General features: G+C 37.4%; 1 protein-coding gene across 1 annotated transcript in view; it reads right to left on the bottom strand.

Annotated features, from left to right (window-relative positions):
• LOC133327284 (myotubularin-related protein DDB_G0290005) overlaps positions 1-27,284 on the bottom strand; it is a 95,062-nt gene that overhangs the window by 1,651 nt on the left and 66,127 nt on the right. Inside the window, exons 4-5 of the mRNA XM_061535840.1 lie at positions 26,770-26,885; positions 24,546-26,147 (exon numbers count right to left, since the gene is read on the bottom strand). Of these exons, the coding sequence (XP_061391824.1) occupies positions 24,546-26,147; positions 26,770-26,885 (1,718 nt within the window). The remainder of the gene's footprint in view (positions 1-24,545; positions 26,148-26,769; positions 26,886-27,284) is intronic.

The raw sequence follows: 27,284 nt of genomic DNA, 5'->3' as shown, positions 1-27,284 counted from the left end.
GAACGAAAGAAAGAAAGGCAATCGTTGTCGGGTCATTGTAGATTGTAGGGCAACAATGATTGTTGCAGATTTTGTTATGGGATAAAAGGAGTCACATCTACATCTGCTATGTGTGTGTGTGTGGCTGTGAGTATGGGTGTGTATGTGTGTCCAAAAAATTGTCTCTCAGAGGATGTTAAGTGAAAATATCTACCTAACACCATCGAACATCAGTCGAACATCTTCTGATTTTTTAGCCAATTCACCTCACTTATCTGTCGGGCTATCACTTTTTTTTTGGCCAACAGTTTCTTTCTTTCCTTCCCTTCCATCCTTGCCTTATTTTTGCGATAATTATAGTTGTTGTTGTTGCTGCTGTTCGTTTCGTTACCCCGTAATTGACAATTTACGAGCGTAACGCTATTGTGTCCGGCAACACCATTATCGGCAGCAGGAGCAAAGACAGCAGACTCTTGCATCCTTTTTTTTTCGTTTGCCCTGTCAAATACGAAAGTCTTTAAGATAACAACCAACAAAATTGTTGTTGCTGGTATTGTTGTTGTTGTTGTTGGCAGTGCAACAAGGCAATGAGAAAGGTAATTGTGGCCAAATTAACTTTAAATAGTGTATAATTTTCTCGGCTATCACTACATCTCGTTCGCATCTCTCCGTTCTGAGACTTGAGGTTCGGTTCGACTACTTATTGTGTTTTTTTTTCTGCCTTGTATTGTGGAGAAGCCACCAAAGAAAAACAAAATCACAGAAGAAAAAAATCTCTCCCCGATAACAGTGTTCGGCATAATTTGTTACGTTTGTAAGCATTGACGACGTTAGCGACTCTAACCGCTTCCCATTGATCTTTGGCGCAGTAAAGGTTTGTTACTGTGGTTGGTGTTGTTGTTGTTGCTGTTCTTGCCCCTTCATCAGTTGTCAGGCAAACGGCCGCAATCATCATCACCGTCATTGTCGTCGACATCGTTGCATTTGATTTCATTTCATCTTCAACTCGTTAAATGCCCTCACTTTAAGTAGTGATGATTTATCGCTTCGGACTCCCAACAACAACAACAAATCCGAAAAAGGTGGATTCAAGTAATAACGTGAATGTTAAAGAAAATGGTCTGTCATTTCATTGATAAACCACAACAAAAATGATAAATTACAGAAAACAAGGGGAGAAGGGGGAAGCATTTAATTTGTCAGCAGGCTGGCAATTGGATTTCTTAAAAATATGTTTTCAAGTAGACCAATAGGCGTGGATTTTTTAAAAAAATATATTTTAAAATGTAGACAAATGTTCGTGGATCTTTTTTTTATTTCAAGTATTTTCGATAAGCGTAATTTTTTCAAGTAGCTAAATAGGCACGGATTATAAAAAAATTAAAACAAGTTAATGTGATCGAGCCAAAACATCAGAAAGCAGGTGGACTAGACCAGATTATAGAAGGTTTCGTCGGGGGGGCTGAAGACTTATGAATACCCGAAGAAGTCCAGAAGTTATTTTATACCCTCCACCATAGTACGGAGGGTATATTCATTTTGTCATTCCGTTTGTAACTCATCGAAGTATTAATTTCCGACCCTATAAAGTATATATATATATATATATATACATATACTTGGTCAGGGTAAAATTCTAAGACGATCTAGCCATGTCCATCCGTCCGTCTGTTGTAATCACGCTATTATCTGAAGGAATTGAGATAGGGTGCTGAAATTTTGCATAGGTTTGTCTTTTGTGTGCAATTGTAAACAAAGTAAGGTCGATATATGACCCAATTTTGAAATTTTTGGCACAGGTCGTTTTTCAACCGAATACGCTGAAATTTGGTAAAAATGAGTTCTTATTGGGTATATAGCTCCCATAAATAATTATAAATATAAGTCCATTTTTCTGGTAAATGGTGCATATAAGGCCCTATATATTTTCGATTTGCACAAATTTGTCACAGCGTAATGAAATAAGCCTGGAATGATGTGTGCTTGAGTTTCATGCAATGGGTACCAAATTATAAATATATGCTCCCATATACATTTTCGCCCGATTTTAGGTAAATGCTGCACCAAAGTCCCTATATATATTTCGATTTGCACGAAATGTGGCACAGCGTAATAAATGAGGTATAGAATTATGTGTGTTAAGTTTCCTGAAATTCGGTTCAGATTTAGATATAGCTCCCATATATATTTTCGTCCGATTTAAGGTAAATGGTGCACCAAAGTCCCTATATATATTTCGATGTGCACGAAATTTGGCATAGCGTACTGAATTAGGTTCAGAATGATGTGTGCCAAGTTTCGAGAAAATCGGTTCAGATTTAGATATGTCTCCGATATTTAGTTTCGTCCGATTTAAGGTAAATGGTGCACCAAAGTCCCCATATATCCTTCGATGTGCACGAAATTTGTCACAGAGTACTGAATTAGGTCCAGAATAATGTGTGCCAAGTTTCGAGAAAATCGGGTCAGATTTATATATAGCTTCCATATATAGTTTCGTCCGATTTAAGGTAAATGGTGCACCAAAGTCCCTATATATCTTTCGATGTGCACGAATGATGTGTGCCAAGTTTCGAGAAAATCGGTACAGATTTAGATATAGCTCCCATATATATTTTCGTCCGATCTAAGGTAAATGGGGCTCCAAAGTGCCCATATATCTTTCGATTTGCACGAAATTTGGCATAGGTTACTGAATTAGGTCCAGAATGATGTGTGCTAAGTTTCGTGAAAATCGGTTCAGATTTAGATATAGCTTCAATATATATTTTCGACCGATTTAATTTAAATTGTGCACTAAAGACCCAAAGATTGGCCGATCGGCACACAATTTTGTACAATGTAATGTTACTATAACCTTTCGTGTGTCAAGTTTTCTTGAAATCGGTTCAAATTTACATATACCTTCTATATATATTTTCGTCCGATTTTAAGTATATGATACACTAAAGGCCCATACAGACTCATACACGTACAGGAATTAATAAAAATCTAGCAAGTTTTCTTGAAATCGGTTCAGATTAGCTTCCATATATAATTTCGACCTATTCATGAAACCAGAAGTTTCTAGAAGATCCTCGGTTAGAAGGTCCAAGAAGAATATCAGTTCCTTAAACATTCAAAAGGTCCCTTAAAAGCCCAGGAGATTTCTCAGATGACCATTTTTTTTAGAATAAACACAAGGTTGTTAGAGGTCCAGAAAGTTATTAGTTAGATGTACAGTAGTTCTCCGTTAATATTCAGAAGGTCAGAAAATGGGTTTGCAAAAAATTCCTATTCCTCTGAAGTCTTGAAGATATGTAGACATCTACTAGAAACCCTCTATGAAAATCTCTGAAAGTTTTAATGAGACCATACGTAAGTTTTTAAACTCGAACATGTGTGGATTCTAGAAAAAAAAAAAAACAGAAAATCTTCAGAAGACCATAGGTTCTTGGTAGAATAGATTTTTTAAGTCAAAAATGGTATTTTTGAAACCCAGATGATTTTTTTGAAACCAGTATATAATATAAACCAAAGGCCCTAGAAGGCCTCTAAAACTTGAAAGTCTATGTAGACCAGAAAGTATTTTAAAAGCCCAAAAAGGTGGGTTTGAAGACCTAATGGACCATTGAAAAAAATACCTCTGAAAAAATCGTAAATTCTTCTAAGAAAAACACAGAAAATAATTTCAATAGCACAGCTTGTCATCATCAACCTACATAGATCGCATCAGATTCAACCACACAACACGAGGGCCTATCATCGTGTGTCTGTGTGTGTTAAGTTCTGTATCTCCCTCGCTCCACACAGTGATCGCAATTTGATTGACATGTTAACTGCTGTTCAAACGTTTTGATGAAAAGTGTCGGCGTTTTGTCAAAATCTACGAATTTATTTATTTGTTAACGATTCGAGACATTTATTTTCGAACAAATTGTCTCCTTCTTCGGCAGCTATCCAACATCGACCACCACCACCGCCAACAACATTGTTTTTTCAGTGTTCTCTGAACAATGGCCATTTTAATGTCTCTGCTGGGTCCATTACTCCGACCATGCCATGCCATACCATGGCATTCCATTGTCCATTGTTTTAAAGAGCAAGACACGAAGTGTTGACGGCACATCGTGTTATTGATGTGTTCCGATTAATCATTTGACTGATAGAGAGAAGCAGTGGCAGCATAGGCTTCTTAGCGCACCATTCAAGTCGGGCATTAGAGTTCACCAAAAAAAGGTGTTGATGTGCCCCTCTTGTAATTGCTGTTGAAAATGCTTTTTAGCTCCTTTTCAAATAACAACAACAACAACAAAAATTGATTATCGTCTTCTTCCATCTGCCTTTCCGTTTTTTTTTGGGGTGTTTAAAGTTGAGAGATATTGCGGCGGATCATCTTTTTGTGTGAACATTTGTCTGCACTTAACAGCCAGAGATTAGACGGAGATATGTTAAAGGAGAAGGGCGTGGAATTTTTATTTAAATTCCGATGGGACAATGCAGACGACGATAATAGGATTATTAATATTTTATTTGATATTGAAACTGTTTCCATATTTTTTTCTCAGTTTTGGGAAATGGAACGGCAGCAAGGTCGTTTGGATGTTTCGATGATCTTTGAAAAAAAGTCATGGAAAATTTTGAAACTATTTTTGGCTGCCAGAAAATCTATGACAAATATTTTTGGAATACCCAGAATATACGGAGTGGCTTCTGTTGAGGCCTTCGAAATACTTTCTTATGTTGTAAAGACATCCCAGTCTTCCAAAGACATAATGTTCACCTAAAGACTTTTTCGGACCTTCCAAAGACCTTTTTATCCTTATCGAGTAATCGTATCTCTTAAGAAAATTCAATTCTGGTCATTTAAGGCCTTTCGGCTCACCCACAATACAAATTGTACCAAATTTAATACAAAGTAGTACCAATTTCCAAAGTAGTACCATAACCCAATCCTACACCTCCACAGTGATCCAAAATCAAAATTTCAGGATTCCAACGCTATCGGTCCTCCCACAATTCAAATTGTACCAAATTAAGTACACATAAGTAAAAATTTTTAAAACTTCCTACATATCTCAATCTTACACCTCAACAGTGATCCTGACTCCAAATTTCATGATTCTAGCTCTATTGGTTCGCCAAAAAATTCAAAGTGTACCAAATTTAGTACCACTTAGTAGCCATGAATATAAATTGCTTACACTTAATCCTGACCCCAATCCTACACCAATACAGTGATCCTGACTCCAAATTTCATTGTTTCCGCTCTATCGGTTCATCCAAATTGTACCAATTATAGTACGATTTAGTACTTTTCGTACACATCAGTAAAAAATTTCCAAAACTACGTGCATATCCCACTCCAACACTCCGACGGTAATGTTATTTTCAAATTGTAGGATTCCAGCTCGATTTGTATCTCCAAAATAAATTTGCACCAAATATAGTACCATATAGTACTTTTCGTACACATGAGCACACGCTTTTAAAAGCATATCCTTAAATGGTACCTACTTCTCAACCTTAATTCACCCTCCAAATTTCAAGTTTTTAACGCTATCCGTTCAGAAGCTACGAAATTGTACCAAATTTAGTACATTTTAGTACGTTTTCGTACTTTTCGGATAATTATAGTTCGAATTTCCAAAAACCCATTTGTACATCTATCCAACACTGCATCAACGACCACCAATCAAAATTTCAGAGTTCTAGCTCCACAGGTTCGCCAAATACAAATGGTATCACATTGAGTACTTTTTACCAAACCCAGCCTTATCTATCATATTTGGACCAAGAGTTACCCTCACCCAAAATTTCAAGGAGCTATATCTAAATCTGAACTGATTTTCACGAAACCTAGCACACATCATTCTAGGCTTAGTTTAGTACGCTGTGCCAAATTTCGTGCAAATCGAAAGATATATAGAGACTTTGGTGCACCATTTACATAAAATCGGACGAAAATATATATGGGAGCTATATCGAAATCTGAACAGATTTTCACGAAACTTTGCACACATTCGTGCAAATCGAAAGATATATAGGGGCTTTGGTACACCATTCACATTAAATCGGACGAAAATATATATGTGAGCTATAACTAAATCTGAACCGATTTTCACGGAACTTTGCACACATCATTATTGACTCAATTTAGTACGCTATGCCAAATTTCGTGCAAATCGAAAGATAGATAGGGACTTCGGTGCCTATATCGGTCGAAAATATATATGGGAGCTAAATCTAAATATGAACCGATTTTTCCCAATTTAAATAGGGCTCGTCCTTGGGCCAAATAAGTGACCTATGCTAAATTTCATCCAATTCGAATCATAAATGCGACCTGTACTTTGTTTACAATTTAACATGGACAGACAGACGGACAGACGAACGGACGGACGGACATGCATAAATCGACTTAAAAAGTGATTCTATGCATATTCTCAAAGGAACCATGTGTCTATCTCGTTTCCTTTTGCCTGTTACAAACCTATGCACAAAGCCATAATACCCTGTACCACCGTGTGATGAAGGGTATAAATATCTCAGAATTTACTCCCCTATTTTCCAGAAGATTTGAAAAAAATCCAAAAAATCTTTAGAGACGAGTTGAAGCTCAGGGAGTCTCTATAGACGAGCTGAAGCTCAGGTAGTCTCTATAGACGAGCTGAAGCTCAGGGAGTCTCTATAGACGAGCTGAAGCTCAGGGAGTCTCTATAGACGAGCTGAAGCTCAGGGAGTCTCTATAGACGAGCTGAAGCTCAGGGAGTCTCTATAGACGAGCTGAAGCTCAGGGAGTCTCTGAAGCTCAGGGAGTCTCTATAGAGCTGAAGCTCAGGGAGTCTCTATAGACGAGCTGAAGCTCAGGGAGTCTCTATAGACGAGCTGAAGCTCAGGGAGTCTCTATAGACGAGCTGAAGCTCAGGGAGTCTCTATAGACGAGCTGAAGCTCAGAGAGTCTCTATAGACGAGCTGAAGCTCAGGGAGTCTCTATAGACGAGCTGAAGCTCAGGGAGTCTCTATAGACGAGCTGAAGCTCAGGGAGTCTCTATAGACGAGCTGAAGGGCAAGTCTCTATAGACGAGCTGAAGGGCGAGTCTCTATAGACGAGCTGAAGGGCGAGTCTCTATAGACGAGCTGAAGGGCGAGTCTCTATAGAGCTGAAGCTCAGAGTCTCTAGGGAGCTGAAGCTCAGTCTCTATAGACGAGCTGAAGCTCAGGCGAGTCTCTATAGACGAGCTCAGGGAGTCTCTATAGACGACGAGCTGAAGGGCGAGTCTCTATAGACGACGAGCTGAAGGGCGAGTCTCTATAGACGAGCTGAACGGGAGTCTCAGAATTTACTCTCCTATCGACCAGAAGATTTGAGAAAATTCCATTCCATTGTCATTTTATTGCCTAACGGTATATGATTTTCTTCATAATATTATAAAAACCCCCCTTAGGCGGTTGGGAATTTATTTTCTTCTTCTTCTTATTTGGTTTTTCTCAAGCTTTTTAATCCCAAACCCGATAATGACAGTTTTTTTCATGAATTAATAACAAATCGAAAAATGTCAATCGTTCAAAAGATGTCTTTAAACAATTTGACAAATTGCCAACTACACAGGTGGTTAAACAGGTCTCCGAGGCGGCTAATATACAGTGCGGTCCATAGAATCAGCGAAGACGACAACAAACAGCCGTGATGATGTTGATAGGCGTTTTGTTGTTGTGGTTTTCAGGTGGTGACGATGGTGCTAGTGATAGTGTGATTAGCCCCATGAAAATCTTTATATCCCCCAGTGGATGGACAGCAGCAGCGATCAGCGATCAGCGGTATTAAAACACCATACACTGCCCTGACTTGTATCATTAGCATGGTAACGTATTTCCAAAGCTATCATCGCTCACCGAGAGAGAGACATGACAGACTGGTGTTGATCAGTGGTGGTCGTTCGGTTGACTGGTCAGCCAAGCATCATCGCTTGGTTGGTTGGTCAGTGTGTCATCATTTACGAATTTGTGTCTGTTCGGATTGTGTTAAGGTGTCGCCGAATGCAATATCTTCTTAATTATTATTTTACATAATTTCTCACCTTTACAAAAAATAAAAAAACAAAAAAATGTAAATTTAAAGTCAATCAGAAAATTTTGTCATCAAGTTTTTGTTGTTGTTGTTTTTTCAGTTTTTTTTTTATTGTCCGGCTGTTGGAGAAATAGATAAAAAACCAAAAAAAAAAAGAAAAAACATCAAATTCCAATCAGTTTTGTTGTGGCAGACTCATTAAAGACCGCTATACGCCCAGCTAGCCAGCCAACCAGTCATCCACCCATCTCCCTGGCTGGCTGACTTGGCCTGTAAATCGATTCCATCTTCATTTGATTTGATTCCCACTCACACGCCCATTTGTTGTTGTTTTGTTTTTATTATTGTTGTTTGATTTGCCATTTACTGCAGCATAGCTAATAATAAGCAACTGTTAACTACCTTTTTTTGGTTGGGGGGACTCAACGGGGGGTGTTCGGGGTGATCCCCCACTCTCTCTCGCTCTTTCTCTCCCTCTGTCTATTTAACATACTTATTTTGGTTATTCGAAATAATTTATGGTGTTTTAATGACTTTTCGACTATTTTCAAATTGGATACCAGCCCCCAGGTATCCACCTCTTCGGAGAACCCTTTTCGGACCCCCTCTCAACCTACTCATACAGAGAGAAATAATGAAAACAAACACCCTGTGGTGTCTAGGTTGTTGTTTTCTTTTATTTTTGAGGGGAGTGTTTGTTGTTTTTGTTAATTTACTTCCAAACAACATGTGCATCCCATTTAAGACATGGACCACAACAACAACAACACCAACTAGACAACATTGTTAGCCGAAATGCCGATCGTTTGAACCACTAATCAGGTGCTGATGGGAAATGAAATGTTGAAGTGATTAGAATCTGATATTTAAAAAACTATCTAAAAAATATTTTTTCTAATAATAAATAAAATTTTAAACAAGTGAAAAAAGCGTTAAATTAGGCCGGGCCGAATTTTGGATACCCTCCACCAACAGATACTAACATCGAAAATATAGGGTACATACCCAAAAGTGGACCTATACCGAAAATTCAATGTACACCAAATAAAAATTTCAGCAATTTTTAATGGATATTTTTCCTAAAAACCCCAGAAGGCGCTCCGATAGTGATGACGCATGATAGGGTGGAACACCATACCTGTGGAACACAATATACCTCACCAATATACACAGGTTTTATTTCGGCCTAATTGAGATCTCTATTTCGAAATAAAATTTTTGCATCAGAATACATTTCTTTACGCTAAATATAAAAAAAATACCAAAAATCGGTAGGTATCATTATATAGGGGCTAGGCCTAAATTCGGTTGAAAAACGCGCTCAAGAACCCCAAAATATCGTAAATTTGGGGGTATCGTTAAAAGGGGGCTACCAGAAAAAGTGGACCGATATCTTTAATTTTTAGGGGAGACATTTGATACCAAAAAATAACACAATGTACCAAATTTCAGCGAATTCGGTGGAAAAACGCGCTCAAGCACCCCAAAATACCGAAAATTGGGAGTGCCCTTATGTGGGGGCAACCAGGAAAAAGTGGACCTATATTTATAATTTGTTGTGGAGATATTTGGCACCCATAAAGAAACCATTGTACCAAATTTCAGCGAATTTGATTGACAAACGCGCTCAAGCACCCCCAAAATACCATAAATTGGGAAGGTACCGTTATATGGGGGCTACCAGAAAAAGAGGACCCATATTTATAATTTTTACTGGATATATTTGGTACCCAAAAGTAACTCAATGTACCAAATTTCAGCGAATTCGGTGGAAAAACTCGCTCAAGCACCCCAAAATATCGAAAATTGGGGCTGCCTTTATATGGGGCCTACCAGAAAAAGTGGACCGATATTTATAATTTTTAGTGGAGAAATTTGATACCCAAAAAGAACCCGTTGTACCAAATTTCAGCTAATTCGGCTGAAAAATGCGCTCAAGAACCCCAAAATATCGAAAATTGGTAGTGGCCTTATATTGGGGCTAACCGAAAAAAATGGACCTAAATGTATAATTTTTAGTGGAGAGATTTACTACCCAATACTAACTCAAAATACTTGATTACAGCCAATTCGGTTGAAAAACACGCTCAAGCACCCCAAAATACCGTAAATTTGGGGGTACCGTTATGTGGTGGCTACCAGGAAAAGTGGACCGATATTTATAATTTTTAGTGGAGAAATTTGATACCCAAAAAGAACCCGTTGTACCAAATTTCAGCTAATTCGGCTGAAAAATGCGCTCAAGAACCCCAAAATATCGAAAATTGGGAGTGGCCTTATATTGGGGCTAACCGAAAAAAAATGGACCTAAAAGTATAATTTTTAGTGGAGAGATTTGCTACCCAATACTAACTCAAAATACTTGATTACAGCCAATTCGGTTGAAAACCACGCTCAAGCACCCCTAAATACCGCAAATTGGGGGTATCGTTAAATGGGGCTACCAGAAAAAGTGGACCGATATTTATAATTTTTAGTGGAGATATTTGGTCCTCAAAAAGAACCCGTTGTACCAAATTTCAGCCAATTCGGCTGAAAAACACGCTCAAGAACCCCAAAATAATGTAAATTCGGGGTACCGTTATATGGGGCCTACCAGAAAAAGTGGACCGATATTTATAATTTTTAGTGGAGATATTTGGTATCCAAAAAGAACACAATATACCAAATTTCAGCGAATTCGGTGGAAAACGCGCTCAAGCACCGCAAAATATCAAACATTGAGCGGTACCCATATATGGGGGCTATGCCTAAACGTGGACCGATATAACGCACCTTCGAACTTAACCTGCCTGCAGACAAAAGACGACTCTATGCAAAATGTTGGACATCTACATATCTCAATTCCGTCAGAAGATAGCATGCTTACAACGGACGGACTGACGGACAAGGCTAGCTCGTCTTAGAATTTTACGCTGATCAAGAATATATGGTTCGGAAATGAATATTTCGATGAGTTACAAACGGAATGTCAACATTTATATACCCTCCATACTATGGTAGAGGGTATAAAAATCCACGCCATATATAAGACCTCAAAAATATTTTTTAAAAAAATCCACGTCTTATATAAGACCTCCAAAATATTTTATTTTAAATCCACGCCTTATATAAGAGCTTAAAAATAATTTTAAAAAAATCCACGCCTTATATGCCTTGCCATGCCTTATAGGGATCCCTAATAATATTTTTTTAAAGGGATCACCAACATTTTTTTATTGAAATCCACGCTTTCTAGGGGTCCTTAAAAAATATTTTTAGTAATCTACGCCCTCTAAGGATCTCCAAAAATATTTTTTTTTAAATCCACGCTTTCTATGGGTCATTAAAAATATTTAATTTTTAAATCCATGCCTTCTAGGGATCCTTAAAAAATATTTTTTAGAAACCTACGCCCTCTAGGGATCTCCAAAAATATATTTTTTTTAAATCCACGCCTTCTAGGGATCCTTAAAAAATATTTTTAGAACCTACGCCCTCTAGGGATCTCCAAAAATATATATTTTTTTAAATCCACACCTTCTATGGATCCTTGAAAACAATTTTTAGAAACCCATGCCTTATAGGGATCGCAAAAAATAATTTGTTTTAAATCCACGCTTTCTATAGGTCAATAACAAATATTTAATTTTTAAATCCACGTCTTCTAGGGACCCTCATATATATTTTTTTAAAAATCGACGCCTTATAAGATTCTCCAAATCCACGCCTCCTAGAGATCCATAAAATTTTTTTTATAGAGATCTCCTTATAGGGACCCTTAAAACATATATGTTTTTTTTTTTTTAATCCACGCCTTATAGGGATTCCTAAAAAATATCTTTAAAAAAACCGCGCCATATGGTAGACCCCAAGCCTTCTGTGGCTACATAAAAATATTTTTATTCCACATATTCTACACCTTGTGTGACTACATAAAAAAAATTTCGAAAAAAAATTTAAAAAAAAATTTCGAAAAATACTTTTTTAAAAAATCTAAGCCTTGTTTTTTTTTTTTTTTTTTATGAATTTTTATTTCAAAAATCCAAACCTTATATGAGAGCCTATAAATACATATATTTTTATACCCTACACAACTATGCTGTCAGGGTATTATATTGGTCCTAGACCCACCTTTAAGTATACCGATCGTCATATCTCGACTAGCTGAGTCGACCTAGACGTGTGTGTCCGTCCGTCCGTCTGCCCATTATAATTTGTAAACACGATACAGGCCACAGTTAAGGATTAATCTTCACGAAATTTTGCATGTAGGACGGGTTCTGGCCAATGAAGACCCCTATCGCTTTTGGTAAAGATCGGTTAATATCTAGGCGATGAAATGGACCAAATACTTAATTTTTATCAGGTTTTCTGGTCGCTCCAGAGGCCGCAATTATGACCCAAACATCGCGAATTTTTACATGGAGAACAGGATTGGGCCAAAGAATAAGCATGCCTATTTTGATAAAGATCGGTCAGTATTTAGCGGGTCAAATGGATCCTGAGTTTTGTATGAAAAATGACAATATTTGTATTCTATGGCGTATATACTTACCCGTGGAGGACATTGACCCGAGAAGTTGATAATATATACTAGGGGAGTGGTTGACCTTCAAACTGCCTTCAATTATATTGTCGTATGTACTCGGATGTGGGAGTTACACTAAAATATTTACAGGTGCTTACGTATTCATATATTATTTAGAAATCCATTACCACACTAGAGGGCGGAAATATAGCGCTCATCGCTTTGAATTTTTCATGAGGATCCAGGTATGGTCAAGGAGTCGATCTATATAGGCCACAATTGAAAGCCGAACTCGCAAAACAACCCACGGTGAAGAGAATCTGGACAAGTAATTAGAAGAGCTGTACTGAATATTACTAATATTTGTTGACCTCTAGTCGGTCAAGAGGGTGCAAATATCGCGAAATATTGCCCAAGCTCAGAACTACACCGCAAAAAGTTAGATTTTCGTGTTTGTTGTGTAGGGTATCATATGGTCGGACCCGTCCGACTATACTACTCCGCTCACTGGTTTTATAATAAAATATTTAATATTTAAAAAAAATATTTTTTTAAAAAATCCACGCTTTTTTTAAATCCAAGCCTTATTTATGACTCTAAAATATTAAAAAAAAAATGCCCGCCTTTTCATACCCTTCACCACACTGTGGTACAGGGTATTATGTCTTTGTGCATATGTTTGTAACAGGCAAAAGGAAACGAGATAGACACATGGTTCCTTTTGGAATATGCATAGAATCACTTTCTGAGTCGATTTATGCATGTCCGTCCGGCCGTCCGTCTGTAGATGTTAAATTGTAAACAAAGTACAAGTCGCATTTATGATCCGAATTGGATGAAATTTGGCATAGGTCACTTATTTGGCCCAAGGACGAACCCTATTGAAATTGAAGCAAATCGGTTCAGATTTAGATATAGCTCCCATATATAGTTTCCCCCGATTTACGGACTTTAGACCCTGAAAATCTTTCGATTTGCACGAAATTTTACATAGCGTACTGAATTGAGCCACGAAAGATGTGTGCCAAGTTTCGTGAAAATCGGTTCAGATTTAGATATAGCTCCCATATATAGTTTCGGCCGATTTTTGGTAAATGGCGTACCAAAGCCTCTATATATCGTTCGATTTGCACGAAATTTGGCATAGAGTACTGTATTAGGTCCAGAATGATGTGTTTTAAGTTTCGTGAAAATCGGTTCAGATTTAGATATAGCTCCCATATATATTTTCGTCCGATTTAAGGTAAATGGGGCACCAAATTTCCTATATATCTTTCGATTTGCACGAAATTTGGCATGGAGTACTGAATTAGGTCCAGAATGATGTGTGCTACGTTTCGTGAAAATCAGTTCAGATTTAGATATAGCTCCCATATATATTTTCTTCCGATTTAATGTAAATGGTGCACCAAAGTCCCTATATATCTTTCGATTTGCACGAAATTTTGCACAACATACTGAATTAAGAATAGAATTGTGTGTTTTAAGTTTCCTGAAAATCGGTTCAGATTTAGATATAGCTCCCATATATAGTTTTGTCCGATTTTATGTAAATAAGGCACCAAAGTCCCTATATATCTTTCGATTTGCACGAAATTCGGCATAGAGTACTGAATTGGGTCCAGAATGATGTACGCAAAGTTTCAAGAAAATCGGTTCAGATTAGGTCTAGAATGATGTGTGCCAAATTTCGTGAAAATCGGTTCAAATTTGGATATAGCTCCCATATATATTTTCGTTCGATTTTAGGTAAATGGTGCACCAATGCCCCTATATATCTTTCGATTTGCACGAAATGTGGCATAGAGTACTGAATTAGGTCCAGAATGATGTGTGCTAAGTTTCGAGAAAATCGGTTCAGATTTATATATGAAGGGTATCATGTAGACGGCCCAGTCCGACTTTACTACTTTCCTTACTGGTTTTTTATTATATATATGTTTTAAAAATGTCCGCCTTATAAAAGCCATTAAAAAAAATTATGTACTAAATATTTACCTTTTTTCTTTCATCCTCTCCACCCTAATATCTGACAATAAAACCCAATAAAATTGTTATTAAATTTGGTGTATATAATTAACTGATTTATTTACTTTTTTTTTGGAAAAGAAGTCATTGCCATACCTCAAAATTTTTTTCTATTTTTTGCAGTTCTAAAGACAAATTATATTGACGCCATGGCGTTAAGAGAGGGATAATAAATGGTTAATAAAATTTATAAAGACAATCAATCGATCGATACAGAATATAAATCGAAAAAAAAAATAGAAAACCAATAACAATAACGGAGCCAAAACAAATATTGTGTAGGAACACCTTATGGAATCTATAACAAAAAAAAATATTTTTTATGGCTCTCCAAAAACAAAAAATACCCATAACATAAAAAGCTTATGACTGCTGTCATAACTCCGTTGGTGGTGGGTGGGTTGGTTGGTTGGCTGGTTGGCTGGTTTTGCTCTACTATACAGGTTAGACCTCCAGTTCATCTCCTTATATGGCATATTAATGATGTTATGAAGTTGTTTGCATCATCGATATATGGTCGAACGACATACGACATTCCGTTATGGTTATTGTGTGGAAGATGGCAGCTCCTATGGAGCCATATGTGAAACAAAAAAACACCAACAACAATAACAAATTTCCGAACAACTCGATATCAGAAACAAATGATGTTCTTAAGAATCGAACGAACGAACGAAACAAAGATTGATTATGAAATAATACCAGAGATCTATTGAACAACAACAGCAACAAACACTAACAATAATTCTAACCGTTAACTAGCTGGAATAAAAGGAAAACACAGCAAAGAAGAAGAAGAAGAGGTAACAAACCAAACAAAAAAACAAAAAAGGGAAGATCATTAACCATCCCGACAGTAAGCAGCCAGCCAGCCATTGATGTTGACTTCTTCTTTCATCACTGAATGGAGTTTGGGCCAACCGCTCATTGTCAGCCACAAGAATCCATAGAATATGGTTAACAAGGGTAGGGGTGGGGGGATCCAAAACCCAAGAACCACATCATTTATTTAAACTTAGGTTTCATCATTACCTCTCGTACCACCACACCACTAACATTCTATTCATCTTCATCAGCATGGCCATTCTTTTATTCTAAACTTTCATTGTGCCGTTCCTAATCCTCTGTGTTTGGATTCGGATTTCTCAGTTTTCATCTTTGTCTTCTTTCTTCTCTCATACACAAAAAAAGGTATTGAGTACTTAATTAATTGGATTTTTTTTTTTTGAAATCTAAACTCAAAGATCAAAGATATGGTGCACCATTTACCTTAAATCGGACGAAGATATATATGGTAGCTATATCTAAATCTGAACCGATTTTCACAAAACTTAGCACACATCTTTCTAGACTAAATTCAGTACCCTATGCCAAATTTCTTGCAAATCAAAGGATATTTTGGGACTTTGGTGCACCATTTACCTTAAATCGGACGAAATTATATATGAGAGCTATATCTAAATCTGAACCGATTTTCAGGAAACTTAGAACACATCTTTCTAAGCCCAATTTAGTACGCTGTGCCAAATTTCGTGCAAATCAAAGGATATTTAAGATCTTTAGTTCACCGTTTACATTAAATCGGACGAAAATATATATGGGAGCTATATCTAAGTCTGAACCGATTTTCACGAAACTTAGCACACATCATTCTGGACCTAATTTAGTACTCCATGCAAAATTTCGTGCAAATCGAAAGATATATAGGGACTTTGATGCACCACTTACATTAAATCGGACGAAAATATATATGGGAGCTATATATAAATCTGAACCGATTTTTACGAAACTTAACACACATCATTCTAGACTTAATTGAATACGATATGCTAAATTTCGTGCAAATCGAATGATATATAGGGACTTTGGTGGACCATTTACATTAAATCGGACGAAAATATATATGGGAGCTATATATAAATCTGAACCGATTTTCACGAAACTTAGCACACATTAGTCTAGAGTTAATTCAGTACGCTATGACAAATTTCGTGCAAATCGAAAGATATGTAGGGTCTTTAGTGCACCATTTACATTAAATCGGACGAAGCTATATATGAGAGCTATATCTAAAGCTGGCCCCGATTTTCTCGAAACTTAGCACACATCATTTTGGACCTAATTCAGTACTCTATGCCAAATTTCGTGCAAATCGAAAGACATAAAGGGTCTTTAGTGCACCATTTACCTTAAATCGTAAGAAAATATATATATGGGAGCTATATATAAATCTGAACCGATTTCCCAAAACTAAACACACATCATTCTAGGCTTTATTCAGTACGCTGTGACAAATTTCGTGGAAATCGAAAGATATATAAGGACTTTGGTGCACCATTTACCTAAAATCGGAGGAAAATATATATGGAAGCTATATATAAATCTGAACCAATTTCCTCGAAACTTAGCACACATCATTCTAGGCTAAATTTAGTACGCGGTGCCAAATTTCGTGCAAATCGAAAGATATTTAGTGACTTTGGTGGACCATTTACCTTAAATCGGACGAAACGATATATGGAAGCTATATCTAAATCTGATCCGATTTTCACGAAATTTAACACACATCATTCTAGGCTTAATTCATTACGCTGAACCAAATTTCGTGCAAATCGGACCAATATTGAGAGTTTGATTCACTATTTACCTTAAATCGGACGAAAATATATATGGAAGCTATATCTAAATCTGAACCGATTTTTCTCAATTTCAATAGGGCTCATCATAACTGGGACCTGTACTTCGCTCACAAAAATGCATGGACGGACGGACATGCATAAATCGACTTAGAAAGTGACGCTATACATATTCTCAAAACGAACCATGTGTCTATCTCCTTTCCTTTTGCCTGTTACAAACATATGCACAAAGACATAATACCCTGTACCACAGTGTGATGAAGGGTATAAAAAAAGAAGTTCGATTATTATCGAATAATTGAATTATCTAAATTATATCATTGAAATGAAATTTATTTGCAAATGATAAAAACCCAACCAGTCTATTGCAAATTTGCCACAATTTTTTTATGACCCTAAAATATTTTTTTTTTGTCGTCTTAATTGTCCGGCAAAAATGGAAACTAGAAAAAAATTCTTTGTGTTGATAAATTTTTTTTTCCAAGGAATGGAATTTTATCACAAAATATTTGTGCAAATAAATGGCATTTTCTTTTGCCATTTGATGAAAACCGAAGAATTTTTTTCAAATCAGAACACAGTCATATGCAATAAAACGGCTGCAAATTGTTTTCAGTTTATGGGGCGCGATATTTTTTTAATAAAACTTCGTTTTCATGTGCTTGTGAATAGAAATTCCATTTGCGATTATGTGTTTTATGAGCAATGCTAGTCATTTAGGGACAGGCATTAAGAGAGAAGGAGAGAGAGAGAGAGAATCCTTAAAATATTTTTTTTCAAATATATATTTTTTAAATCCCCACATTATGTGGATCCTTAAGAGAGAGTGGATCCTTAGAAATATATTTTTTAAAATCCCCACCTTATGTGGATCCTTAAAAATTAGTTTTTAAAATCCCCACCTTATGTGGATCCTTAAGAGAGTGTGGATCCTTAAAAATATTTTTTTAATATATTTTTTTAACAATCCCCATCTTATGTGGATCCTTAAAAAATATTTTTTTTAAATCCCCAGCTTATGTTGATCCTTAAGAAAGAGTCGATCTTTAAAAATATTTTTTTAATATATATTTTTGTTAAATCCTCAACTTATATGGATCCTTAAGAGAGAGTGGATCCTTAATTTTTTTTTTAAATCCCCACCTTATGTGTATCCTTAAAAAATATTTTTTAAAAATCCCCACCTTATGATCCTTAAGAGAGAGAGAGGTCCCTTAAAAAATATTCTTTAAAAAATCCACGCCTTGTATAGGTCCCTTAAAAAATATTCTTTAAAAAATCCACGCCTTGTATAGGTCCTTTAAAAACAATTTTTAGAAAATCCAATCTTATTTGGGTCCTTAAAGAATATTTTTAAAAAAATCCCGGCCTTTTATGGGTCCTTGAATTTTTAAACCCTCCACCATAGTATGGAGGGTATATTAATTTTGTTTTTCCGTTTGTAACTCATCGAAATAATCATTTCCGACCCTATAAAGTATATATATATTCTTGATCAGCGCAAAATTCTAATCTAAGCATGTCCGTCCGTCCGTCTGTCCGACTGTTGTAATCACTCTAGCGTCTAAACGAGTTGAGATAAATAGATTTTGCACAGAGTCCTCTTTTGTCTGCAGGCAGGTCAAGTTCGAAGATGGGATATATCGGTCCACGTTTAGGCATAGCTCCCATATAAGGGTACCCCCAAATTTTCAGTATTTTGGGGTTCCTGAGCGTGTTTTTCAACCAAATTACATACTTACTTACTTTTTTTTGGCAGCTATAACGGCTTGTTTTTTTGGGGTTTTTACAGAACTGTAATACGGTTGTTCCATAAGCCGAGCTTAAAAAAAGATTTCCAAGCGCGCCGGTCTTGTGCGCAAGTCCACCAATTTGGAAGACCACGTTCCAAGATGTTGTTTTCTACTTGGTCTTTCCATCTAATTCGTGGCCTTCCCCTTCTACGGGAACCATCCGTAGGCTCATTTTTATATGCCTTTTGAGCTGGGGCTTCTTCATTCATCCGCACAACATGGCCTAGCCACCGTAGTCGCTGCAGCTCAATACGACTGACTATGTCGATGTCTGCGTATAAATTGTAGAGCTCGTGGTTCATTCGACGCCGATATTCACCGTCGACGCAGATCGGCCCGTAGATCTTTCGGAGAATTTTTCTCTCAAACACCCCAAGCGCTGCCTCATCTGCTTGCGCAAGTACCCATGCTTCTGATCCATATAATAGCACGGGTAGTATCAGCGTCTTGTAAAGTGTGAGTTTGGTCTGGCGAGAGGTGGCCTTGTTTCTAAACTGCTTACTTAGACCATAGTAGCATCTGTTGGCCATCACAATCCTTCTCCGAATTTCAAAACTGATATCATTCGTTTTATTTATGGCGGTACCAAGGTATATAAAGTCTTTAACTACCTCGAAGCTGTAGTTCTCAAGTTCCACAGTTGGTCCGAGTCTACAGGACGTCTTGCGCGTTGATACCATCAGCTTGGTCTTCTCGCCGTTTACTGCCAGACCCACTTTGGCAGACTCCTTTTCAATTTGTTCAAAGGTGGCTGTTACCGCTCGCAATGTTCGACCCATTATATCGATGTCATCGGCGTAGGCGAGTAACTGGTGTTGTTTGGTGTACAGAGTGCCATTTCTGTTCACCTTTGCGTTTCGTATGACCTTTTCCAGTAGGATGTTAAAAAGATCACACGACAAACTGTCACCTTGTCTGAATCCTCGTTCGGTAGTGAAGGGCTCCGATAGGTCCTTTCCTACTTTAACGGCTGACCTTGTGCCACTTAAAGTTATCCTGCATAGCCGTATTAATTTTGCAGGAATGCCGAACGCAGACATGGCTTTAAACACCTCTGAACGGATAGGGCTGTCGAATGCGGCTTTATAGTCGACAAATAGGTGATATGTGTCGATGTGTTTTTCGTGGGTCTTTTCCAGGATTTGGCGCAGAGTGAAAATCTGGTCTATGGTCGATTTGCCAGGTCTGAAGCCGCATTGGTATGGTCCGATGATGTCATTGACCATTGGCTCAATCGTTCACACAGCACACTGGATAGCACTTTATATGCGATGGGAAGGAGACTTATTCCTCTATAGTTGGCACATATCGTCTTATCACCTCAGCCGATTGATTGCTATTCTGACTTCATCTTGGCTAGGTGGTATACACTCTATACCGTCATCTATTATTGGCTATGGGGTATCTTCTTCATCGCCACTATTTGATACTAGCAGCTTTTCGAAATGCTCCTTCCAGATCCTCAACACGCTGTCTGTATCTGTCACCAGGTTTCCTTCTTCATCTCTACAGGAGGATGTGCCTGCACCAAAGCCTTCGGTTTGGTGTTTTACTCGTTGGTAAAATTTCCGGACTTCATTCTGACTCCTGTACATCTCGATTTGCTCACGCTCACGTTTTTCTTGTTCTTTCTTCTTTTTTCTGAAAACACGTTTCTCCTCTCTCCTTTTCTCCCGATAATTCTCCATCACGTTACGTGTTGCTACTGTCTGCAGGGTTGCCCTATACGCTGCGTTTTTCACATCAGTAGCAATACGACACTCCTGATCGTACCATGGGTTTCTTGGTGGTGGTTTTTGGTACCCAATTGTTCTTTTTGCTGCAGTTTGTAGGGAGTGGGCAATTCTTTGCCATTGTGCTTCTATACTATTACCGGGACAAGAAGTGCTTTCTTCAAGCAGATGGGTAAGTTGAGCGGAGTAGGCCTCGGCTACCTGTTGTGCTTGCAGCTTTTCGACGTCGAGTTTCCGTGTTGTATTAGATCGCACCTTTGCTGCAACATTTAGACGGGTGCGTACCTTGGCTGCCACAAGGTAATGGTCCGAATCGATATTCGCTCCTCGGATCGATCGGACGTCTAAAACACTGGATGCATGCCTTCCGTCTATCACAACATGATCAATTTGATTTCTCGTTACTTGATCAGGAGAAATCCAGGTGGCCTTGTGTATATCGAGATGCTTGAATCTGGTGCTGCTAACTACCATGTTTTTTGCTGCCGCGAAGTCAATCAACCTCATGCCGTTATCGGATGTTTCTTCATGAAGGCTGAATTTTCCGACGGTGGGGCCAAAGATATTTTCCCTTCCGATTTTTGCATTAAAATCTCCTAGCAGAATTTTAATGTCATGGCCAGGGCAACGGTCATATGCTGTTTCTAGGCGCTCATAAAATATATCTTTGGTCTGTTCATCTTTATCTTCGGTCGGAGCATGGGCGCAAATTAGACTGATGTAAAAGAACTTCGCTTTTATACGGATTATAGCAATTCGCTCATCTACTGGAGTGAATCTGGAGACAAGGTCTTTTATTCTCCTGTTAACCATAAATCCGCAGCCAAATTCATGTCTCGTTTCATGGCAGCTATAATACAGGGCGTAATCGTCTGATTTACTTACGCCTGTCCCTTTCCATCGCATTTCCTGTAAGGCAATAATATCGGCTTTGTACTTCTTGAGTATATCCGCCAAAGCGAACACTGCCCCTGTTCTGTATAGCGTGCGCACATTCCAAGTGCAGATTCGCAGATCGTGGTCCTTTATACGTTTGCGGGGGTCGTCAACATTAGGGGGGTTTGGTTTTCTTTTTCTTTGCTTTTTCATAGTAGGTTGGGTTTTCCGAGAGTGGGCAACTAACCCGACGCCTCAACCCATTTTTTTATAGTTCTTATGGGTGAACTCGCGGCACATATTAGCTCACTATTTCATCGGGTGATGAGAATAGCTCCCCAGGTGGCACCGCGGGGAGGTCAGTGTCCACAATTGAGATGAAAGAGGGACCAAGATAAGCCTGGGCTTCGCCATGTTAAAGCTAATCAGAGCCGTTGCTTGGTATCTATCATCCCCTACGCCACATATGCCAAATATCTCCACAAAAAATTATGAACATAGGTCAATTTTTTCGGGTAGCCCCCATATAAGAGTACCCCCAAATTTCAGTATTTTGGGGTTCTTGAGCGCGTTTTTCAACCGAATTCGCTGAAATTTGGTATTTTGTAGTCGTATATGGTAACAAATTTCCCTACAAAAAATTATTAACATTCGCCCCTTTTTTGGGGTAGTCTCCACATAACCCTCTTTTTTATACTAAAATAGTTATGCAATTTGTTCCGCGTTTTGGGTTTGGTTCTAAGACTCTGGTTTGGTTCTAAACCCGTAAGTTTAGGCCTAACCCCTGTGTGGGAGGTACCAGAAGGAGTGGACCGAATTCCCCATCTTCGAACATGAACTAAGTTTGGAAAAAATAAGAAGATGGCCAATATTTTGGATGAAATAAAAAATTTCTGAAACAAATTTGGTCCAAAGAAACATGGGGTCTAGAACCAATATTTCGATGAGGCTCATTTCCAACGTGTCAAAGTGTATACCTCATGAGCCATATGGCTGAGGTATAATTATCCATTAAAAATTTCTGAAATTTATATCATGGTTTACATAATCGGTTTGTAGAAATGTCGGTATGAGTCCGCCTTTTGATATTTTCCCTATATTTTCATTTCAAGTACCTGTCATTATATCTATGGTGGAGGGTATCCTCAGTTCGGCCCGGCCGAACTTACCGCTTTTTCACTTGTTTAATGTGGTTTTGAATTTTTTTTCTTATTTTAAATTCCCCTTTTCTTGTAATTTTTCCCCTTCTATACTTACTTTTTTGTTTTTTTTTTTTTTTTCTTTTTTCCTTTAATTAAAATTTTCCATTTTTTTTTGTTTTTAAATAATTTGAACTACAGATCTGTATTGTACTATAATTTTTTCATATTTATTTTTTATGAAATTTTCATAAACATTTTTATCGTCTTCTTCGTCGTCATCGTCATCATCATCATCTGCATTGACATCATTCTCCATATAATTATTATTATTATGATTATAAATATAATGAACATTAATATTATTATTATTATGTAAATTAGTGTTAGTTATAAATTTATTATCAATAACTTGTTGTTGTTGCTTTTGCTGAAGCTGTCTATACATATTTTTTTGGCCAAGCACAAATCTGGTTTGAAAAGCCGTTGAAGCCGCTGTGGCAGTTGCAGCTGCAGCAGTATTACTAAAATGATTATTTTTTGTTGTTGTTGTTATTGTTGTATTATTATTAACATCAATGTCATCATTATTTAAAACATTACTAATTATTATAACATTATGCCCGGTAATATTGTTATTAACATTTGTCTTTTTGATGGTGGCATTTCGACTACTTTTACTACGGCTACTACCACTACTACGACTACGACTACTACTCCTATGACGTTTATGGCTATTATGTCTCATATTATTATTATCAATGACATTTAGTTGAGAGAAAATACCGCTAAAACTCTTGTTAGGCATGTTATATTTATAATTAATATTAGTAATAATAATATTGTTATTATTATTTATAGGTGTTGTTGTTTTTGTTGTTGTTGCTATTTTTTCATTTAGATAATTGGCCTTATTATACCTGATTTTTATAGGATTAGCATCAGACTGTATGTGTTTAACAATAATATTATTATTATGCTCTTTTGGAATGTTTTGTTGTTGCTGTTGTTGTTGTGGATTTTGTTTTTGTTTTCGTAATTTTATCATAGAACTAATTGTGTTCGTATTGTAATACGAACTTATTCGATTATGGTAATAATTAAGATTTTTTAAGCGATTAAATGGCAACCCTAAAGGCCACCTTTGTTGCTGTTGCTGCTGCTGAAGAAAAAAATTATTGTCCTCTCGTAAATATTTGTTATTGTTGTTTTTGTTTTTGTTTTCATTATTATTATCTAAAAGTCTATTGAATTTATTGTTAGTTTCATCATCGACATCACCCACACCACTACTACTACCACTCACATACAGTAGTTTCTCATTATCATCAGCATCATCATCATCACTCTCATAGTTAACTCTCATTACAAGGCTCTCTTTATTAACTCCCCCATTAAATAACGGAGATGAATTCATTGCATGCCCATCTTTGTCTTCATTTGCTTCACCATTGAATAATAGAGAAAATCCCATTGCATGCACACGACGGCTCTCTTTGCTTTCTCCCCCACTTAATAACGGAGAAGATTGCATTGCACGGACATGACTCTCTTTGCTTTCTTCTCCCCCATTGAACAAGGGGGCCGATCTCATTGCATGCATACGACGGCTCTCTTTGCTTGCTCTCGCATTGAATAACGGCTCGGAGAGGTGATTTTCTTTGTTTACATTTCGCCTCAACTCAGTGGGCACGAGTAAAGGGCTGTGTGTGTGACTAGTTAATGGTTTTGTTTGTGTTGTTGTTGCTGCTTCTGCTACTGATGGTGTTGTTGTTGTGTGTTGAGTAGTTAACCGTACATCCCGTTTATGGCGTTGACGCCGTAATGGTGATATATTTTCAACGCCGTCATTACTATGTTGACGACGTTGATGATGATGCCGAGGCCGTGGCCGTTGATGGTGATGCGGACGCTGCTGAGAAACAGCTGTTATTGATGCAGGTGTGGGTGGTGTGGTGAATTGTTGAAAATCAGTCATTAAATTTAGATTTTTTTCTTCATTTTCTTGTTGATTATTGTGGCTGTGGTTGTTGTTATTGTTATTATTGAAGTTTTTTGGCAAGGCAGGTAATATTGCATTAGCATTAGAACTATTATTAATATTCGTATTTAATTTCGTTAAATGATTATCGTTTAAATAATTATGATTATTATGACTAATACTAAAACTATGGCTAGGTTCTTTATCATCTTCTCTTTCTTTTTTATCTTCTTCTTCCTGGCTATGGCTAGTTCGGCTATTTCGACTATAATTATTATTATTACTGTTAATATTACTATGATTATGACTATGGAATTTCTTAGCATTGCTATTTGAGTATTTATGGTTTTGTGGCTGTACAAAATGGGTGTCAGGTGTGGTTTGTTGTTGCTGCTGCTCCGGCTGCTTTTGATAATAGCTATGCTCAGGATGATGGAAATGCATTTTTCTTCTTCTTTTTTCTGGCTCTGGCAAATCATATAGCTCTTCCTCTTCTGCACTGCCATCCTGACTAACCAACTGTAAATCAGCATTTGCAGAGCTGGATTTTTCGGAATTTGACTGCTGCTCCTCTTCCTCCTCCTCCTTCTTTCTTCTACCTCTTTTCCGTCGGCTGGCAGCCAACATGGCCACCAAATTGAGGGCGGAGGGGGCCAAGGAGGCTGTGGCCGCCAATGAAGTGGCCGTCACTGAGGCTGACGATGAAGTCGAACTACTGCTGCTGCTACTGCTATGATGCCTCCCCTGCTCTTCCTGCTCACCCCTACTGCTCTGCGAATTCGGTTCATAGTGGGGATCCACCTGTTTACGTTTTCTTTGGCCATTTAGACGTTGCTTGCGCACGTGTTCTTCGCGTTGGAATTTTTTTCTTCTTTCTTCCCCAGCCTTTGGTGTTGGCTGAGGTCTTTTCAAGTTTTTTGGCTGGGGTAAATTTCCTCCTCCCGCTTGATGATTTGGACGCCGTCTATTCTCCGTGCCCAGCCTATGGCGATGACCGCCACCACTACCCGATTCATGTGTCACCACCATCTCTCCATCCCGCCGATGAGCAGTACGATAATTTTTCCTTTCCTTGGCCAGCAAACGTCTTTCGTACTCCTCCAAACCATAATCTCTTATACTATGATGATTCCTTGATTCTATGACATTTTTATGGGCTGCCACTGTTGTTGTGGTCGTGGTTGTTGTTGTTGTCGTACTAGTCGTAGTAAACATATCTCTATCAAAATGCTCAGCATTAATTTTAACAAATAAAAAGCAAGCTCTACGCAACGTTTGAGGACGTTGCATGTGGCGGGGTCCCACGGGTTTGAGGCCTCGTGTGAAACCCACCCGCCATTGGGGGTTGTAGGCATTAGCATACAGGAAATAGCCATGATCCATTTTTTCGATGAAATGACAATCGCGACTGAGGTGTTTCTGTAATGAGAGAAAATAAAAACAAAAAAAAAGATTAGAAAATTGAAAAAACTTTCAAAAAATGAATAAATATTCAATAAAAATTTAAAAAAAACAAAGGTTGAGAAATTCTCCGAGGACTCCAAATACAACCTTAACCACTTTCATTCAAAATAAGGTTAGAATTTTCAAAATACCAGACATTTTAGAATAATGGCGCCCAACGTGGGGATTTGTGGTAAACCAATTTGGACATATTTGCATTTAAAGTTACATTAGATACACAGCAGAAGGAAGTAACAACTCCAAATACCTATAGCGCATCAAAATTTTTAGCACAATGTTCCAAAAGTCCTACGAATTTAGAAAAAGTGGCGCCCAAATAATTATTATTGAAAGTTAAAACTTTATATATAACATTTCCAATCAAATTAAGGTTAAGATTTTCTAAATACCAAAAATGTAAGATTAAATTTGAAGTAAAAAGCAGATGGCGCCCAACGTAAAAGTAAAATTTTAGCTCATTTAAAGTTAAATTGTTACAGCGGATATTTTTTAAACGTCCCTCTCTCTCTGCCTCTTCAAATTACTCTGACCTACATATTATTCTTGTAGTTTTTCTTTTAAGAAATCCGAAACTTACCATTCCAACTAATTTCCCCCGGCGAAAGCATAGATAACGTCCTACTTCTTTTACGTATAAAGCAATTCGGAATGTATCGCTTAAGGCATCGGTAACACTTTCCATTGTGAAGAATTCTGCAAAAAGTAGAGAAGAAAATAAATTTTAAAAATTATTTAAAAATGTATAAAAAAAAATAGAAATTCGAAGCTGTAAACACACCCACAGTAAAAAAAACAAACAAATAAGGATTTTCATTAAAAATTTGTAACAAATTGTCAAGAGAAATATTAGCAATCCATCTTGATGTAAGCCAGGAACCCTTACGAGGAACCCTGGATAAATCGCAAAATCTCTCATAGCAAAGCTGTCTCCTGATATGAGAGACTCTTAAACGCCATGGAGAGGTTATGTCTCTTGACCTATTAGCATTTAAAGTTATAGCCTATACCAAGAAAATTGATATGGAATCATCGATGCCCCCAGAGGCATAATACGATTATCTCAAAGCTCCTGGAGAAGTTATTTTTAGAAAA

The sequence above is a fragment of the Musca vetustissima genome, unplaced genomic scaffold (genome assembly GCF_032173495.1).
Source record: "Musca vetustissima isolate MV318-11 ecotype Yass unplaced genomic scaffold, APGP_CSIRO_Mvet_v1 utg28967, whole genome shotgun sequence".
Taxonomy (NCBI): domain Eukaryota; kingdom Metazoa; phylum Arthropoda; class Insecta; order Diptera; family Muscidae; genus Musca; species Musca vetustissima.
The sequence above is the reverse complement of the archived record's forward strand: the minus strand, read 5'-3'. Positions and strand labels throughout refer to the sequence as shown.